At 45.1% G+C, this 20992-nt stretch overlaps 1 protein-coding gene across 3 annotated transcripts; it reads right to left on the bottom strand.

Annotated features, from left to right (window-relative positions):
• Positions 1-6302: 6302 nt before the first annotated feature.
• LOC125529132 (zinc finger protein CONSTANS-LIKE 4-like) lies at positions 6303-9269 on the bottom strand. 3 transcript variants are annotated; one of them, XM_048693698.1, is made up of 5 exons: positions 8826-9269; positions 7285-8052; positions 7040-7204; positions 6827-6952; positions 6303-6740 (listed from the first exon to the last, which is right to left on the bottom strand). In XM_048693698.1, exons 1-5 carry the CDS (start codon positions 8850-8852, stop codon positions 6639-6641), a joined length of 1188 nt encoding a protein of 395 aa, XP_048549655.1. In that variant the 5' UTR covers positions 8853-9269; the 3' UTR covers positions 6303-6638. The 3 variants fall into 3 exon arrangements, with proteins under 3 accessions (XP_048549655.1, XP_048549529.1, XP_048549592.1); XM_048693572.1 differs by lacking the exon at positions 8826-9269 and adding an exon at positions 8285-8806; XM_048693635.1 differs by lacking the exon at positions 8826-9269 and adding an exon at positions 8140-8272.
• Positions 9270-20992: the final 11723 nt, after the last annotated feature.

The following is a 20992-nucleotide window of genomic DNA, read 5'->3' as shown; positions in this document are numbered from 1 at the left end:
TTTTGATGCTAAGAACGTACTGAATTGATTTTAAAAATGCATGAGTTAACTAAGGAAAACATTGAGCGTATGAATGCTAAATATAAACTTGCTGGAGATAAGGGTAGAAAACATGTTGTGTTTGCACCTGGAGATCTTGTTTCGTTACATTTGCGTAAGGATAGATTTCCTAATTTGCACAAATCAAAGCTAATGCCATGTACTGATAGTCCTTTTAAGGTGTTAGAGAAAATAAATGATAATGCATATAAACTTGAGCTGCCTGCAGATTTTGGGGTTAGTCCCACTTTTAACATTGCAGATTTGAAGCCTTATTTGGGTGAGGACGATGAACTTTCGTCGAGGACGACTTCATTTCAAGAAGGGGAGGATGATGAGGACATCAATGCCGCGTCACCTTATTATTGGGCCAGGCCCGTGTATTTTCGAAGTACTTAAGTATAGGCTGTTTTTAGAGTCCATATGTGTGGGGAAACAAGAGTTAGGGTTGGTTTCGGACCCCTCCACCAAGGGCCACGAAATTCCCCCTCTCTCCTCCATATATACATCCCTTAGGGCATCGTTTAGGCTTTGGGTTTTGTTTAGATTAAAAGTTCGCCATAGCTGCAACTTCGCGTACTTCGTTTGTGTCCAACGACCAGACCAAGACGTCACAGAACCCCACCTTGATCAATAAAGTTTTCATCTTATATTTGCAATATCCAGATTGCAATCTCAGTTTCTTACTTGTTCTTCGTTTGCTCGTAGGAAACAGACCCTCGTGGTCAGGTTGATCGTGCTCCGGCGTGGTCAATAACCCTCGGAAGTTGGTTTAGCGATTGCTAAGGCGCGATGTCTCGCACGTTCGTAGTCGTATCGTCAAGGTCGACTCCCGCAGAAAACGATAGCCACCTGTTGGGGAACGTAATAATTTCAAAAAATTTCCTACGCACACGCAAGATCATGGTGATGCATAGCAACGAGGGGAGAGTATGATCTACGTACCCTTGTAGATCACAACGGAAGCGTTGACACAACGTAGAGGAAGTAGTCGTACGTCTTCTTCCCGATCCGACCGATCCAAGCACCGTTACTCCGGTACCTCCGAGTTCTTAGCACACGTACAACTCGATGACGATCCCCGGGCTCCGATCCAGCAAAGCGTCGGGGAAGAGTTTCGTCAGCACGACGGCGTGGTGACGATCTTGATGTTCTACCGACGCAGGGCTTCGCCTAAGCACTACAACGATATGATCGAGGTGGAATATGGTGGCAGGGGGCACCGCACACGGCTAAAGAACGATCTCAATGATCAACTTGTGTGTCTAGAGGTGCCCCCTGCCTCCGTATATAAAGGAGCCAAGGGGAAGGGGTGCGGCCAGCCCTATGGAGGCGCAGGAGGAGTCCTACTCCTACCGGGAGTAGGACTCCCCCCCAATCCTATTCCAAATAGGACTCCCAAGGGGGAAAGAGAGAGAGAGGTGGCCGGCCACCTCTCCTAGTCCTAATAGGACTAGGGGAGGGGGGGGGAGGCGCGCAGCCCACTATGGGCAGCCCCTTTCACCTTTCCACTAAAGCCCAATAAGGCCCATATGACTCCCGGGGGGTTCCGGTAACCTCCCGGTAATCCGGTAAAATCCTGATTTCACCCGGAACACTTCCGATGTCCAAACATAGGCTTCCAATATATCAATCTTTATGTCTCGACCATTTCGAGACTCTTCGTCATGTCCATGATCACATCCGGGACTCCGAACAACCTTCGGTACATCAAAATGCATAAACTCATAATAACTGTCATCATAACGTTAAGCGTGCGGACCCTACGGTTCGAGAACAATGTAGACATGGCCGAGACACGTCTCCAGTCAATAACCAATAGCGGGACCTGGATGCCCATATTGGCTCCTACATATTCTACGAAGATCTTTATCGGTCAGACCGCATAACAACATACGTTGTTCCCTTTGCCATCGGTATGTTACTTGCCCGAGATTCGATCGTCAGTATCCAATACCTAGTTCAATCTCGTTACCGGCAAGTCTCTTTACTCGTTCCGTAATACATCATCTCACAACTAACATATTAGTTGTAATGCTTGCAAGGCTTATGTGATGTGCATTACCGAGAGGGCCCAGAGATACCTCTCCGACAATCGGAGTGACAAATCCTAATCTCGAAATACGCCAACCCAACATCTACCTTTGGAGACACCTGTAATGCTCCTTTATAATCACCCAGTTACGTTGTGACGTTTGGTAGCACCCAAAGTGTTCCTCCGGCAAACGGGAGTTGCATAATCTCATAGTCATAGGAACATGTATAAGTTATGAAGAAAGCAATAGCAACATACTAAACGATCGGGTGCTAAGCTAATGGAATGGGTCATGTCAATCAGATCATTCAACTAATGATGTGACCTTGTTAATCAAATAACAACTCTTTGTTCATGGTTAGGAAACATAACCATCTTTGATTAACGAGCTAGTCTAGTAGAGGCATACTAGTGACACTCTGTTTGTCTATGTATTCACACATGTATTATGTTTCCGGTTAATACAATTCTAGCATGAATGATAAACATTTATCATGATATAAGGAAATAAATAATAACTTTATTATTGCCTCTAGGGCATATTTCCTTCACCACCATCTCATCGAAACATCGGGACACCTTTGCCTCTATCAAGAGTGAGACACCGATCACCAAATCCGTAGGTGCAAGCTATTGTAGCACCCTAACCACTCTCGCCTTTGCCAGGAGCCGGTTAAGAGTGCCCGTCGCCAACACAGACAACATCTCGTGGCCCCTTGTGGTGCCACACAAGAGGCCCTAGTTTTCCATTCAACATCACCCTCGTGCTCTAGATGGGAAGATGATTGCGATCCACCACAGAAGCGTGGAGTAAACCCACGAGGCACAACACCTCAAAGAGGAGCGTCCTAGAGACCAAATTAAATGTGTGTAAAATATCCTACTAAAAGAATGACAACAGGGTTCCTTGAGATGGTGAAGATATCTCACTGTGTTGCACATCCTGAAGTAATCATGGATGTATTGGGTTCACTTTGTTTGGGATAGAGTCAAACAGTTGGGGGTTTCTAAAGGCATTGCACCTTGCTATATGTGCAAATCATTATGTCTTGCAAGGATAATTTGGGTAATATTATCCTTAGCGGTCAATGGCCTCACCTTTTTTCTTGTTGTCATAAACTCTTGTTCCAAGACAATATGACAACCAATTTCATCTTCCTCTTTCTCACTAGGTGTTTGCTCAATACCAAGAGCTAAAGCTGGTTGTTTCTTATCGAAGCGATGATCATGATAATTGAAGTTTTGCGCTGGCTACTCTACCAAAGGAGTTCATCAATTTCTGCTAGACCCGTTTGGTTGGTTTTGGAAATCATGTTGTCAGCTTGAGCACACGGTTTTCTTCTTGTTGATGTTGGTTCTCGGGTTAACACTAGGAAAAATCATTGCTTGCACACATATTGTATTTTTTTCGTGCAAACACGGGAATACCAGTGCAGAGAAACATGATGTTCAGATTAATTTTAGCATTTGTTTCATTGCATCCTTAGAAACCAATAATTCCTCAGCAACTTTGGTTAAGGACCAATAAAACAAGAACATGTGTGTTTGTGCGTGTATAATGCATTGATTCTCTTTTGTTTTGAGGTGACACTATCATGGCTAGTTTTATTTCAAATCGAACAGAGATACATCATTAACAATCCATCCTTGCTACTTATTTTAGAGAGAGGCCACTACTGAACATATGGATCCTAGTCCATCTTCTCTCGTTGCATACAACATCAATCTTCTTGTTTTACTTTCTTCACAATCTGAACCGTACTTTCATTTTCCTTGCATCCATAATCTTCCAAACACACTTTGTGTTTAATCCTTGTAACTAGCAAGGATAGTAAGACTAACAATCTTACTAGTTTCGTTGGAGGCCAATGGAAATTTTGTATTTGTGTGTGTAGAAAAATTCCGCTTGCTACAAACCCTTGCACTTCAGGCCCAACACCTTCCTGGTTGAGAGGAAACAGTGAGTGTTCTCAACTTGAGAGTGTTGGGGAAATTCATATTAATCATATAATTGCCTTCCCCTCTAGCGTTTGTCGAAATCAGTGTAAAAACAAGGTTAAAAATGCCTATACCAGAAGGTTCGGGGGCCCGGGGTCCTGGACCCCTGCGTGCTCAAAGTAACCTGAGAAGAAGCAGGCGCCTTTGGATGGTGCGGGTGCTTGGGATCCTGGAACCCCAGGTCCCGGAGGGAGGGCTACCTCTCCGCATACTTTGGGTGTTGGTTCACCTCTTTGTAGTCTACTTAACCTAACCATTGCTCAAGCTGCTCCACCATCCTCCAAACCATAAACACATGATATCTTCCATCCCTCCATCCAAACACTCTGATTCTTTGGGGATTGGAAGATGTTCACCCGATCTACATCTCCCACAAACCAATTTGTGTTTCCCCAATTAGTTCTTCGCCAACACTTGTGAGCTTGGGATCCTAGGCGGCAGTGGTTCATCCTGAAGCTTCCTTGCATGCGATGTGCCTCGGAGACGTGTGTAAAGGTGTAGTAGTCGCCTTCAAGACCAACCCCGAGTGATTCGAGGCTCATCCATTGGGGCGACTCGAGGAGAATAAGGTGGGCCACTTGCTGGCGTGCCAAAGCCTTGGTTCCAGCACCGCACCAACGGAGATTAGCACTTCCCCAAGGAGATGTGAACTTCGGGATAAAATTGGCGTCTCCGACTCACTTAAAGTAAATCTTTTCCGCACTTTACTTTTCTTTGTAAGTTTGTGCGCTTGCTAATTAGTTCTTGCCTAGCTTACATTGCCTTGAGTTTCTTTGTCATATAGCTTGTGTTCATCTAGTTGCATATCTAGAGAACCTGATTTATACATATTTCCCTAAAATTGGTAATTAAGATTAAAATTTGTAGTCTCTTATTCACTCCCTCTAACCGACCACATCGATCCTTTCAATGGCGCACGTAGTGATTTCTTTGATTGTGTACATGCTTTATCAAATGATCCTTGAGTAACAGCATTTTCATTGATTAGCACGTCTGTCTTGTTTGTGAGACTCGGTATGAAACTTCGATGATTTATTTAAAATGCTCTTCACTTGGAATTCATGTAAGAACACATATGAAAAATAGACTCCATGGTATTGGTTGATGACCACTTTCCACGGGCCATTGTGTTGAACCTCAGAACCAATTATATGAGCATGTTGAGAACATGCGATTGGACCAACCCAAGTTGGCACCTTGTGATAGCATTATTTTAGCTTGTACACATAGCTCTCGTGCAATGTGTATATATCCGAGTAAAGTGACATACTTTGGGTTTGCCCAACCCTAATCAGTAACTCACTAGTTATAAATATTTGCTTTCTTATTTACCATGAAACATAACTCGAGGCATGGTAAATCAGAATGGACTTCGACTCTCTCTATAACGAGAGATACGTCTAAGCCCCTTGAGTGATTGGATCTAGAAACACATGGTCGTGCTATTTAAAGTAAATAGTTAACCTAATAAAGTGTTTCTATGCATGTGACCGAGAAAGTGTCGAGCCATCCAAAGAAGGACCACATTTGCCTACGCATGAGCTTGACAAATTATTGTGAGGAAAATGAGTTGCATATATGTGAAATTGTGAACTACTCCCTCCGTTCCTAAATATTTGTCTTTCTAGAGATTTCAACAAGTGACAACATACGAAGCAAAACGAGTGAATCTACACTCTAAAATATGTCTATATACATCCGTATGTGATAGCCTATTTGAAATCTCTAAAAAGACAAATATTTAGAAACGGAGGGAATAGACACTAAGTCCTAATGGGTCTCTAATTCAAAAGCGCATTATGGGATGTCGATATAAGGGGAGGGGCGGACGTTTTAAGGTTAACCGGTTTGGAAAATCTGAAAACCTATTGTTACTTCACGCCATGTCCAAGGTTGCCCATTCGAATCTAGTGATCTGATGGGTCGTGTCGGCGATGGGAGAGACCTTGAGCCTCGGGAGACAAAAAAACCACCCCTCTTTGAATTGTGGACACACTCGATGAGCTGCGGCTGCAACTGCAACGCATAAACGAATTATTCGAGGGGTCCGCAAGGGGAGAAAGTAGTATGACTACAGTTGCACCGACACACTACACCGATTCTGCTTCTGCAATTGTCATTTTAGTGGTAAATCTTATAATGTATTGTAGCAACAATTCATTATTCCGTAAAAAAAATTAAATTTGCGCCGGTATAGTCTACCTGTATCCCTACAATTCTCAGAGTTCGGTTGAATTGGAAAAGAGCAAGACCAGATACAATGATACATGATCCCTGAAGCTGTGTTTTCTATTAAAAAAAAAACAAGAACACAACTCCTCGGCAAACTCTAAAACCTCACATTCACCTGCAAGAATTAGCTGCAACAAGCGAAAAGCAGATTTCGACTGACACAACAGACCGGCCGACCCTACATGGTAAGTAAATTCAACTCGCCGCTTCAGGAGCTACAAAATTATTCCACGGGACCAAAATCAAGTTAAACAGGCTGTTAAAAATCTGCACGTGTAAAATAGGTTGGGGAAAAAATGGAATTAGCGGGGGCTCGTGTTCGTCGTGAGTTAGATTATATCCACGACTCCACCGTGTGGTTGTACATGTAGGAGCTCATCCCGCTGATGTGCGCCAGCGCGTCGGGGTCGAGCATGTCCTCCGCCTTCACGCCCGGCTGAAATGGAAAAAACTCGTTAGCGACGACATGCTCGTCGGATCAGAGCCGGAGCTGGCGATTGATGAATTTTGATCCAGACTTACCATCTGCTCGTACTCCTCGTGGTTCTGTGATCCCATCGCCGTGGACGCTTCGCAGTACTCGTCGTTCTTGGCGAACCTCCCGCGGACGCGCGGCCTGCTGTCCGCCAAGGTTTTCCTGCACGCGTACTGCAGTTTTCCGATCGGATATGTCAGCGGCGTCGAGGACCATGCATGGATCGTTTAATGGTGATTGATTCTGGTTTGGTGGGTCACCTTGATCTTCTTGCTGAAATTCCGCTCGTTCCTCTTCTTGATGTACCGGTGGATCTTCTCCTTCCTCTCCTCCACGGAGAGGCGGGCGGCCTTGAAGCTCGTGTCCTCCAGGCTCGAGGTCTCTCCCGCCGCCGGCAGCCGCCCGGGGCTCCCGCTGCCTCCCATCTATACCACCGCGAAACGATCGGTCATGCTCTGTCCTACTACGGATTGCGATTCTTGGCGAATTCGTTCGGGGTTTCTACCTGCATCTCTGCGGCGGTAGGGAACGCCATCTGCCCCGCGGAGTCGGCGTCCACCAGCGCGCCGCCCTCCATCATCCTCTGGTACTCGCCCATCTCCTCCATCCCCAGCATCATCGGCATCACGGTGCCCGTGCAACCGCCGCCGCCGCCGAAGAAACCTCCCTGGGCCGCGTAACACCCCTGCGTCGCCGCGTCGGCGGCGCCGGGGAGCATCGCGCCAGGCTGCTGCTGGCACAGGGTCTCCTCCAGCCCCATGAACCCTCCGGCCAGCGCCGCCGCGAAGCACTCGTCGGTGTATCCCGAGGTGAGCTGCATGAGATCGGACGCCGTGCTGCTCATTTGCGTCTGCAGCGCCGGGTGGTGCTCTGCCGCGGTCACCACCGGGAGCACCATCTGGCCAAACTGTTGCTGCTCCGTCTGGGTCTCGTCCGTGCCCGCCGCCGCCGCCGCAAACGCGTAGTCTATTGGGAGGAGGAGCTCGGCGTCGGGGCCAGGCGGCTGGTCTTCCTCGAGGAGTGCCGAGAGTGTGGAGTCGAGGGACGGCAAGGGGGAGAAGGTGGCCGTGGTCGTGGCCGCGGCCGCGCCCGACGACATGTTGTCGCCATGGCTGCAGAGAGGAGGCGTGGTGGTGGACGACGACGAGGCGTCCTCCGATGAGGCAGCGAACACGTCGGACGCCGCGTTCACCGCACCGAAGAGATCGCCGCCGCCGCTGCCATCGTCGCAGAAGTCGAGGATGTGCGCGGCTATGGGGCTCGAGATGCCCTCCTGCAAGAAACCAACAAATTCGTCAGCGCCCCCTGTTTCATGCCTCAACTCCGATCAACAGGAGAGACCAGGTACGCATGTACACGCCTGTAGAATGCAAATGCTACTGTTAGCCACCATGATTCTTGATTCAGAAAGAAGACAAAATGCATCCTACAATCTACATGATCAAGCACATTTCGTCTACGATCCTTATATAATCTGTTTTGGGCGAGGGAATCAAATGCCGTACTGTTGTATCTGCATTTGCACAGCTCAATTCTGCATCCATGAGGACGGAATTGGAACGGATAGAACAGTGGAAGGATAGGTCCGTATGCCGTATGCCGGGGAATGTTACTGTTAAGGATGAGGGAATTTAAGCCAGGCCAAGCAGAGGCGGTCCTGATCAGAATTCTCCGCGGCGCACGCAATGCGGACGTAAAGGTTAACGAGATCACGAAGCAAAAACTATCAAGTCGAGGCATCGATTCCCTCTGTACTGCAACGGGGCCGGGGTCCAAAAGCCGAAAGATTTCCTCCTCTTCTGGATCCCGTGCCTGCTTTTGGCTTTGGTGTGATAGATAGACACCTAAACAATTATTGCACCGTCCACATAACTGTTTGTCTAGCAAAGATCATTCGCCAATGGCCATTTGAACGGAATCCTCATCAACAGCATGCATGGGCAAGATGGCAAAAGGAGGCGGATCATCATCAAAACATGCAGTAAAAAAGCAAGCGATTTCCGAGAACCGAGCGTAGATTATATCATGGTCAGGAGATTTACTCACGGTGAAGGACTGATCGTCGTCGAGCATGGCGTGCACCGTCGATTGGAAACCCCGGCCGGCGGCGAGCACTCCAATGTTTTGCTTCGATCTTTTCTGGATGAAACCGCAGAGGGGGTGGAAGAGGAAGAGGAAGAGATGAGAAGCTCGTAGACCATGCAAATGGCAACGGCTTCTATTTATAAGGCCAGGAACAGGAAGATCAGGAACTAGGAGTCTGGGCTAATTATAGGCCATGAGATACGGGCACTTTTTGTAACAAGATGTGGATTTTCAACAGGAGATTAGGACAATTAGGCGGCCCCGGTTACTTAATTAGGACAAGGAGCGCACACATGTACCGCGGTCAAAGACCAACATGCCCTCAGTTAAAACTGAAACGGGCAAGCCTTGGGGAAGGAATGTCCAAGATAGCTGCTATTTTTGTGCAGGTTATGAGCTGTATTTTGGCGCTAAACGAACCGCCTTGTCTATCCAAGATTAGTTTTTTCTCCTGACTCCTAGCTCGGTTTTGACCGAGAAACGATGCCTACACAAAATGATGCGAGGAAAACGGGAGATTCTATCTTGATTCCAACGCACTCATGCATAGGCCCGATCTTTTCTTGAGAGAGAGAGAGAGAGAGAGAGAGAGAGAATTCTTGATTAAGATGTATGTACCGCCATGACTCGCATCGTGCATGCTAGCTAGCGGTCCATATGTATTTGGCAACAATTTTGGCGATCTTGGCTCGTGAAGGCTTTTAGGGCATGCAATCGATCCGGTGCAGTAAGAATTAATGTTATTTTTTACTACTCGTTCTGCGTCTAGTTGTCTTTTCACCGCACTGATTATTTTTCCATGGTATTTATCAGATCTAAGATGCCCCTCGGATGTCTTCTTTTTTTAAAAAAATAATGGAAATTATATTTTTACCAAATTGGTCCTCCCGCTTCGGTGACTGACTAACTTCAGAAAACGTAAGGACATTCTTGCTTTACCAGGAGCACCTTGGTTGGTCACATACCTAAAGACTCCAAAGGCCCAAGCTATAATGGCATTAGCATAGACGCTGGTACTAGAGTTTTCCTAGGGAACTGGATGCCACACGTCACGGAAAGTAGAGAACTATGTGCAAAAGACACGTACGTACATATATACACAGAAAGAATCGCAGCTCTCTCTTTTCCCTTCCCTGCTGGTGTGGTGTATGTATCAATCGTACTCTTATGTGGAAGTAAGGACAAATTTTTTCTAAACAAAGGGGGCTTTTATTAGCTTAAAATATAGCATTATATTGAGCGACACCCGGTCTCTGCATAATTAAGATGCACACAACCATTAAGAACAAATTTGGTAAAAATAAATAAACAAAATGACATATTGACAATAGTAGAATCCTACGAGACTGAAACTATGCCTATGTTGAAGAAGAAGGTACACCGATTCAGAGATTATGTTGCCATCCATGTTAGATAAAAACCTCACTGGTCGCTCCAACCACATACACACAACCTTGAAGAATGGTTGATACTTCGTTCGATGTAATATATATACCACATACGAAGCCAGTGCGTACAATGAAAAATAACCGGCAAAAGAGAAGGACTTTTACCATTGAAAACAATGCCATTTCTACATAGCCAAATCAACCATAATAAGACAGATGTTCCCACCTTTATTAGCATGCGAAACCTATTTCGTATACCGTCAAGCCAATGACCATATATATTGGCAACACTCGTAGACGGATAAAATTGAATGTTATATGAATGACTCACCACATAGAACGCGCAAACTTGCAATGAAAGAAGAGGTGTTTGATTGTCTTGTCATGAGCATAAAAACTACACTTCTTGATTCCATGCCAGTTGCAACGGACCAGATTGTCTTCAGTTAGTACAACTCCCCTATGAAGATACCGAATGAAAATCTTGATTTTTAAAGGTATCTTTGACCTCCATATTTTATAATTATTATCCACTGAAATCTCCAAGTGCATGAGGGCACGATATATAGAGTCAACTATGAATGACCTAGATGTCGTGAGATTTCAATAAAATACAACATGTCCATGTGCCAAATTAACTGAATCCAAACAGGATAACAAATGTTGCCATGACGTAAGACGGAGCCCAACTAGATCCCGCTGGAATGAAACATCCGAAAGGGAGGAGCTGAGCACCTGTGCTAGGGTGTCATTCGCAGACAATGCGGTAAAAGGTTGGATACTGTTCCCGGAGAGTGGCGGTTCCCAACCACTTATCCTCCTGAAAACGTATCTCTGAATCATCCTTCATCGCAGAAGACCCAAAGCGAAAAAATATTTCTTTGACGCCATGAGGTCGGCCCAAAAATGTGAGTCTTGCTTTTAGAATATTTGGGACACCGCTTTTCAGCCAATATATTTATTGCGAAATAGGGTTTGCAAAACGGCCTTCTTTATAAGTAACTTGAACAATCATTTACTGAGTAAGGCATCATTTTGGCTTGAAGGCTTTGGATGCCTAAACCTTTCGGGTCTTTTAGTCATTAAACTACGGTCTTGGTTAACCTATTCTTTTTCTTTTCATTATCTGCTTGTGAGAAGAATCTGGATCTAAAATAGTTCAATCTTCGCAGAACACCTTTGGGGAGCTGGAAGGAAAGCATATAGAGTACCATGTTTATAAGAACGGAATTGATCAACAATAATCGTCCTTCAATGGAGAGTAATTTGCCTTTCTAATTGTTTAAACATTTCTCTAAGCGCTCCTCGACTTGCTTCCACTGCGTTAGTGAGGCGCCAATCGGGATTCTCAAATATTTAATTGCTAACTGGACTTGCGCAAGTCAAACAAGTTGGTGTATTGTGTAGCCTCTTCGAAACAGAACAACCCACTTTTATGAAAGTTAATCTTAAGACCTGACATTTGCTCAAAGGCTGAAAGCAAAAGTTTTGGGTTAAGATCCTTATCCAGATCATGTTTCATAAAGAAAATTGTACTGTCAGCATTTTACAAAATTGATAGGCCTCCTTCCACAAGGTATGGCACTATCCTGCAATTTGACCATCCTGTTTGACGAGCTCTATCAAAATAGTGAACATGTCATTGATTTAACATGCATGTACACGTGTGCTTGAAGTGCCATAACGTACCGTGAATAGCCCATTATCATTTATCACAAAACTAACTTGTAGTACTCACTCCATTTATGTATAGAAAGCCACTTTGTTTTTCGTGTCAAATTTTAACTTATATTATTATCAATAAAATATGGGTTATATATTATAAAAATAATATCATAAAAAAAGTTCTTAGAAATGCGCATCCAATCTTCTATTCCTAAATAGCTACAACCCACTATCTATTTTTTTTGAACATGCAACCATGCCACATAAACAAGTAACGTATGCAAGTCATAACTTACATTGTTTTAGGAGTACTCTATGTATGCATCGTTGCCACATCATCAATTCATGTATATTAGTCATAAGTTATTTTTACACTAGATTTTCTATTGACAGTATGGAGGTGTTTGCCGGTGAATAATAGAATAAGATGGTGATAATTATGACTTATTTAGTAATGAGAGTGCTAGTTAAACTTTTTATATTTTCTCTTGTGGTTCTTTATTTTTCAATTTTAATTCTTGCTTATTGGCAGATGAGAAAATAAGTAAAGGTTGATTAGAAAAGATTAGTGGTGAGGCAGATGAAGATTGATGGAAAAGCTACTTTGCAAGAGTCTGAACTTGGCCTTTCTATTTATCTTATATAAAAATAATTTTAGGAGTAGTTATGTAGTTTATTTTGAAGTCTTGTTGAATTCTGAGTTTGCACCGTGGTTTAATATGCATTTAAAAAATGTGAAATAAAATGGCATGAAATTCTAGTTAAAAGATGTCTTTGCACTGGATGCATGGAAAAATATTTTTCAATTATGTGCTTGTTTGATGAACTTGAAGCTGTGTTGGTGAAGCACTTGCAAATTGCATGTGTGAGCCCTTGTACTTGAATTCTTGAAAGCGTATGTGATGTGATTATTGTGCCAAGCCAAACACTGTTAAGGGATATGTTTACTTTACCCAGCCGAACCAAACAAAATCTGGTTTATCCAGTACTGAGCTGTTATCTGATTCTATTTACGTTTACGTTACCACTCCTCAAAACAAACACCTCGGGCGACTCGGGGGACGACTAGGGTTTTGTCGGCGTCGTCACCCCTCCATCCTCTCCCTTCCCTTGCCACCACCAGAGACGGCGGTTGGAATGCCAGCGCGGGCGCCCGTGAAGGTGGCGGCGGGGATCCCGGCGCTCCATCCACAATCGGAGGCCAATGGTGTCTGGAGCGGCGGCCCCAGTCAGTGAGGTGGTTCCATTGGACGGCTGGCGGCGCTCGCAGGTGGAAGCTTGCCAACGTGCTCAGTCATATGGGCGGCGGGCCGATGGTGGTGTCAGGTCGCGGCGCGGAGTCCCTCTGCGTCAGATTTGGAGGTGCGCATCCCCTCTGCCCCGCTTCCTCTCCCTCACTGTTTCCTATGGTTCTTCAGGTTGCTTGGTCTGGCATTGGTGAGATTTGGTGTAGAAGCTTGGGGCCTGGGGAAACCCTGGCCGGTCCGACCGGTCCGGTGGCGGCGACGTCCAAGGGGGCTGCTTTCCTCCATGGGAGCATTGCCGAGGCTCCCCAACTCTCCATGCCAGCCCCCTGCCTAGATGAAAACCCTCAATCCTCTTGGATTTGGTGGAGGTGGCACCGTACGCTTCATCAGGGGTGAAGGGGCTCGGACGGGAGGATTTTCAGATGAGGGGATGTGGTTGCTTGTCTCGTGCTTGTGCGTTTGTGCTGTGGGCAACATGCACTGATGTTTCTTCAGGTTGGTGCTCTCCAGTGGAGGTAGGCGTCACTCAGTTCCGGCGATGCGGCGTCTTGATCCTGGCGAGCCGAAAACCAGAGACACCCAGGTCTTCACAACGGTGGTGGTCTACTTCCCTCGCCTCTTGCATCAACGCGGTTCCCGCAGCCTCCTTTTCAGCATCCGAATCCTGAAGCTGTCCATCTCCAACTAGTTGGGCGTGAACCGTGGCGGTGCTGTGGGCATGGCATTTCCCAATTCGAGGTGGTCTCCCTATGTTCACATGTCGTTGCGATAGCCGCATTCTTCTAGCTTTTCGGGGAGCTTCTTGGAATCCAGACGGTACGACGCCTACGAGCCATGGCGAGGGGTGATACGTCCATTTTGCATCATGCTTTTATATCGATATTTATTGCATTATGGGCTGTTATTACACATTATGTCACAATACTTATGCCTTTTCTCTCTTATTTTACAAGGTTTACATGAAGAGGGAGAATGCCAGCAGCTGGAATTCTGGGCTGGAAAAGGAGCAAATATTAGAGACATATTCTGCACAACTCCAAAAGTCCTGAAACTCCACGAAAGTCAGTTTTGAAATATATTAAAAATATTGGGCGAAGAAAGCACTAGAGGGGGGCTACCCACCGTCCACGAGGGTGGAGGGCGCGCCCCTGCCTCGTGTGCCCTCCAGACTCCGTTTTCTTGCATGATACTTCTTTTGGTCGGTAAAAAATCATTATATAATCTCCCGAAGGTTTTGACCACCGTACCACGACACAATCCTCTGTTTTTGTTTTGAGTTGTTTTCTGCAACAGATTTAGAGCAAGATGTCTTCTCAAGAGTCAGTCGGGGAGAGTCGGGTATCTCATCCGACACCGGGGCCAGGAGGAAATAGTGATGCTGACCACTTTGGGCCATCAATGGAGGAAGAGATGGAGGCCAACTTGTAAAGGATAGATGTCATGGAGGAGGATCAAGAAGTTACCTCTCGTCTCCAAGCCAGATTCACGATGGAGGAACTTCAGAGCTCGACAATTACAAACTCCGTCATCCCTCCTAATGCTAGATTTCTTTCTTATGAAAATATGAAAAAGAGTGTTACTTGTTCTCCCATAGCTATGCAACATCCAGGGGTGAAAGGAGCTTTAGCCATCACGGGTAAGCTCCGTAGGGAAATAATGGATCTCAAGCAGCAAGTAAATACGCTCGAAGACGAGAATAATATCCTAAGGGGCATCATCGCCAAGAATATCACATCACCACCTCCGAAGAAAGAGACATAAATACATGGGTATGGGCACTCCCCTTGGCAACTGCCAAGCTTGGGGGAGGTTCCCCGGTATCGTATTACCATCACACTTCTATCTTTACCGTTTTTCTTAGTTTGATCTTTTTGGTTATATCTTGATCTAGTAGAATAAAGTTTAGTATGATCTAGCTTTGAGTTTTGTGTTGATCCTTATCTATGTAATCGAGTCCGTGAGCTATATATAATAAAGATTAGTTTTGAGTCGAGGGCTTAGTTATCTTGCTATGATCTTGAGGGAATAAAAGAAAAGAGAAAGAATAAAAAGAAATAAAGAGATCATATTGATCTTATGGAGAGTAATGACTTCACATATAAAGAGTATGATGAATAAAAATTGTAGAGAGCTGACAAACATAGTTTTGGTCATCATTGCAGTTAATAGGAAGTAATAAAGAAAGAGAGGTTTTCACATATAAATATACTATCTTGGACATCTTTTATGATTGTGAGCACTCATTAAATATGACATGCTAAAAAGTTGATGTTGGACAAGGAAGACAATGTAATGTGTTATGTTTTCTTATATCTGAAATAAATTATATTGTCATAGATCATCCAACATGTTAAGCTTGCCTTTCCCCCTTATGCTAGCCAAATTCTTTGCACCAAGTAGAGATACTACTTGTGCTTCCAAATATCCTTAAACCCCGTTTTGCCATGAGAGTCCACCATATCTACCTATGGATCGAATAAGATCCTTCAAGTAAGTTGTCATTGTTGCAAGCAATAACAATTGATCTCTAAATATGTATGATCTATTAGTGTGGAGAAAATAAGCTTTATTGTGATATGGAAGAAATAAAAGCGACGGACTGCATAATAAAGGTCCCTATCACAAGTGGCAATATAAAGTGACGTTCTTTTGCATTAAGATTTTGTGCATCCAACCATAAAAGCACATGACAACCTCTGCTTCCCTCTGCGAAGGGCCTATCTTTTATTTTTGTCTTTTACCTTATACAAGAGTCATGGTGATCTTCACATTTTCTTTTTACACTTTTTCCTTTGGCAAGCACTATGTGTTGGAGAGATCCGGAGATATATATATCCACTCGGATGTAGGCTATCATAAAGTATTATTGTTGACATTACCCTCGAGATAAAAGGTTGGGAGGCAAAACTATAAGCCCCTATCTTTCTCTGTGTCCGATTAAAACGTCATACCCATAAATATTGCATGAGTGTTAGCAATTGTGAAAAACTAAATGATAGTTGAGTATGTGGACTTACTGAAAAGCTCTTATATTGACTCTTTCCAATGTTATGATAAATTGCAATTGCTTCAATGACTGGGATTATAGTTTGCTAGTTTTTCAATGAAGTTTCTGATTCATATTTGACGTTGTGAATAGATTGTTACTTTAGCATAAGAAATCACATGCCTATATATATGTTGCTATTCTAGGAATGATCATGATGCCCTCATGTCTGTATTCTATTTTATCGACACCTCTATCTCTAAACATGTGGACATATTTTCGATACCGGCTTCCGCTCGAGGACAAGTGAGGTCTAAGCTTGGGGGAGTTGATACGTCCATTTTGCATCATGCTTTTATATCGATATTTATTGCATTATGGGTTGTTATTACACATTATGTCACAATACTTATGCCTTTTCTCTCTTATTTTACAAGGTTTACATGAAGAGGGAGAATGCCGACAGCTGGAATTCTGGGCTGGAAAAGGAGCAAATATTAGAGACCTATTCTGCACAACTCCAAAAGTCCTGAAACTCCACGAAAGTCACTTTTGGAATATATTAAAAATATTGGGCGAAGAAAGCACCAGAGGGTGATGAGGACATCAATACCATTGTTACACCCACAGCCCCTGCTGCTATACATATTGGACCAATTACTAGAGCTCGCGCACGCCAATTGAATTATCAGGTACTTTCGTTTCTTGGTAAAGATTCTAATGTTCATGAGAATATGATGCTGCCTAAATTGGATAAATTTGTTTTGCTTACGAATGAAGGTCCTACCTTGGACAAGAAAGATGAACCTTGGAGCAAGTTCAAGCATGGAGATGATGGCATGCGCAAGGGGATCAAGAACGGAGTTACAAGTGATGATTTCAGGACTTTGAAGCCACCATAAGGAGTGCATGAAGCCTTGGACGAAATATACAAGATGCCACTTCATAAATTTCGTCCAGAGGCTATTTTAGGTGCTGCGTCACCTTATTATTGGGCTAGGCCCATGTATTTTCGAAATACTTAAGTATAGGCTGTTTTTAGAGTCCGTATGTGTGGGGAAACAAGAGATAGGGTTGGTTTCGGACCCCTCCTCCAAGGGCCACGAAATCCCCGCCCCCCTCTTCCTCCATATATACAACCCTTAGGGCGTCATTTAGACTTTGGGTTTTGTTTAGATTAAAAGTTCGCCATAGCTGCAACTTCGTGTACTTCGTTTGTGTTCAACGACCAGACCAAGGCGTCACAGAACCCCACCTTGATCAATAAAGCTTTCATCTTATATTCACAATATCCAGATTGCAATCTCAGTTTCTTGCTTGTTCTTCGTTTGCTCGCAGGAAACAGACCCTCGTGGTCAGGTTGATCGTGCTCCGGCATGGTCAATAACCCTCGGAAGTTGGTTTAGCGATTGCTAAGGCGCGATGTCTCGCACGTTCGTAGTCGGATCGTCAAGGTCGACTCCCACAGAAAACGATAGCCACCATCTCATCGAAACATCGGGACACCTTCGCCTCTATCAAGTGGTATCAGATTTCCAGGTTGCTCGGTGAGATTTTATAGTTTTTCGTAGTTTAGATCGAGTCTTTTCTTCGTACCTATAGCCCATGAAAAAGCCAAATTTTTTTAGGGTTAGTTCATCCTTGCTGGTGAACGTTGCAGAAAACAAATTTTTTTTCTACGTTTCACCAAGATCAATCTATGGAGTCAACTAGCAACGAGAGGAGAGTGCATCTACATACCCTTGTAGATCGCGAGCGGAAGCGTTCAAGAGAACGGGGATGATGGAGTCGTACTCGCCGTGATCCAAATCACCGAGGACGAAGTGCCGAACGGACGGCACCTCCGCGTTCAACACACGTACGGAGCGGATGACGTTTCCTCCTTCTTGATCCAGCAAGGGGGAAGGAGAGGTTGATGAAGATCCAGCAGCACGACGGCGTGGTGGTGGATGCAGCAATGATCGCAGCAGGGCTTCGCCGAGCTTCTGCGAGAGGGAGAGGTGTAGCAGGGGAGAGGGAGGCACCAAGGCTTCAGGTCCGGCTGCCCTCCCTCCTCCCCCTTTTATATAGGCCCCCTAGGGGGGGCGCCGGCCCTGGAGATGGGATCTCCCAAGGGGGGCGGCGGCCAAGGGGGTGGAGTGCCCCCCAAGGCAAGTGGAGGCGCCCCCACCCAAGGGTTTCCAACCCTAGGCGCAGGGGGGCCCAAAGGGGGGGGGCGCACCAGCCCACTATGGGCTGGTTCCCCTGCCCACTTCAGCCCATGGGGCCCTCCGAGATGGGTGGCCCCACCCGGTGGACCCCCGGGACCCATCCGGTGGTCCCGGTACAATACCGGTGACCCTGAATCTTTCCCGATGGCCGAAACTACACTTCTTATATATAATTCTTCACCTCCGGACCATTCCGGAACTCCTCGTGACGTCCAGGTTCTCATCCGGGACTCCGAACAACTTTCGGATTGCTGCATACTCATATCTCTACAACCCTAGCGTCACCAAACCTTAAGTGTGTAGACCCTACGGGTTCGGGAGACACGTAGACATGACCGAGACGGCTCTCCAGCCAATAACCAACAGCGGGATCTGGATACCCATGTTGGCTCCCACATGCTCCTCGATGATCTCATCGGATGAACCACGATGTCCAGGATTCAAGCAACCCCGTATACAATTCCCTTTGTCAATCGGTACGTTACTTGCCCGAGACTTGATCGTCGGTATCCCAATACCTTGTTCAGTCTCGTTACCAGCAAGTCACTTTACTAGTACCGTAATGCATGATCCCGTGATCAACCACTTGATCACATTGAGCTCATTGTGATGATGCATTACCGAGTGGGCCCAGAGATACCTCTCCGTCATACGGAGTGACAAATCCCAGTCTCGATTCGTGCCAACCCAACAGACACTTTCGGAGACACCTGTAATGTACCTTTATAGACACCCAGTTACGTTGTGACGTTTGGTACACCCAAAGCACTCCTACGGTATCCGGGAGTTGCACAATCTCATGGTCTAAGGAAATGATACTTGACATTCAGAAAAGCTACAACAAACGAACTACACGATCTTTGAGCTAAGCTTAAGATTGGGTCTTGTCCATCACATCATTCTCCTAATGATGTGATCCCGTTATCAATGACATCCCCATGTCCATAGCCAGGAAACCTTGACTATCTGTTGATCAACGAGCTAGTCAACTAGAGGCTCACTAGGGACACATTGTGGTCTATGTATTCACACATGTATTACGATTTCCGGATAATACAATTATAGCATGAATAATAGACAATTATCATGAACAAGGAAATATAATAATCATTTTATTATTGCCTCTAGGGCATATTTCCAACAGTCTCCCACTTGCACTAGAGTCGATCATCTAGTTACATTGTGATGAATCGAACACCCATGGAATTCTGGTGTTGATCATGTTTTGCTCTAGGGAGTGGTTTAGTCAACGGATCTGCGACATTCAGATCCGTATGTACTTTTCAAATATCTATGTCTCCATCTTGAACATTTTCACGAATGAAGTTGAAGCGACGCTTGATGTTCCTGGCCTTCTTGTGAAACCTGGGCTCCTTGGCAAGTGTAATAGCTCCAGTGTTGTCACAGAAGAGTTTGATCGGCCCCGACGCATTGGGTATGACTCCTAGGTCGGTGATGAACTCCTTCACCCAAATTGCTTCATGTGCTGCCTCCGAGGCTGCCATGTACTCCGCTTCACATGTAGATCCCGCCACGACGCTCTACTTGCAGCTGCACCAGCTTACTGCTCCACCATTCAACATATACACGTATCCGGTTTATGACTTAGAGTCATCCAGATCTGTGTCGAAGCTAGCGTCGACGTAACCCTTTACGACGAGCTCTTCGTCACCTCCATAAATGAGAAACATGTCCTTAGTCCTTTTCAGGTACTTCAGGATATTGTTGACCGCTGTCCAGTGTTCCTTGCCAGGATTGCTTTGGTACCTTCCTACCAATCTCATGGCAAGGTTTACATCAGGTCTGGTACACAGCATGGCATACATAATAGACCCTATGGCTGATGCATAGGGGATGACACTCATCTCTTCTATATCTTCTGCCGTGGTCGGACATTGAGCTGAGCTCAATTTCACACCTTGCAACACAGGCAAGAACCCCTTCTTAGACTGATCCATATTGAACTTCTTCAATATCTTATCAAGGTATGTGCTTTGTGAAAGACCTATGAGGCGTCTTGATCTATTTCTATAGATCTTGATGCCTAATATATAAGCAGCTTCTCCAAGGTCCTTCATTGAAAAACTTTTATTCAAGTAGGCCTTAATGCTGTCCAAAAGTTCTATATCATTTCCCATCAAAAGTATGTCATCTACATATAATATGAGAAATGCTACAGAGCTCCCACTCACTTTCTTGTAAACGCAGGCTTCTCCATAAGTCTGCATAAACCCAAACGCTTTGATCATCTCATCAAAGCGAATGTTCCAACTCCGAGATGCTTGCACCAGCCCATAAATCGAGCGTTGGAGCTTGCACACCTTGTCAGCATTCTTAGGATCGACAAAACCTTTCGGCTGCATCATATACAATTCTTCCTTAAGGAAACCATTAAGGAATGCCGTTTTGACGTCCACTTGCCATATCTCATAATCATAGAATGCGGCAATTGCTAACATGATTCGGACGGACTTCAGGTTCGCTACAGTGAGAAGGTCTCATCGTAGTCAACCCCTTGAACTTGTCGATAACCCTTAGTGACAAGCCGAGCCTTATTGATGGTCACGTTACCATCCGTGTCAGTCTTCTTCTTAAAGATCCATTTATTTTCTATGGCTCGCCGATCAACGGG

This window comes from Triticum urartu, chromosome 1, assembly GCF_003073215.2.
Source record: "Triticum urartu cultivar G1812 chromosome 1, Tu2.1, whole genome shotgun sequence".
Lineage (NCBI taxonomy): Eukaryota > Viridiplantae > Streptophyta > Magnoliopsida > Poales > Poaceae > Triticum > Triticum urartu.
The sequence above is the reverse complement of the archived record's forward strand: the minus strand, read 5'-3'. Positions and strand labels throughout refer to the sequence as shown.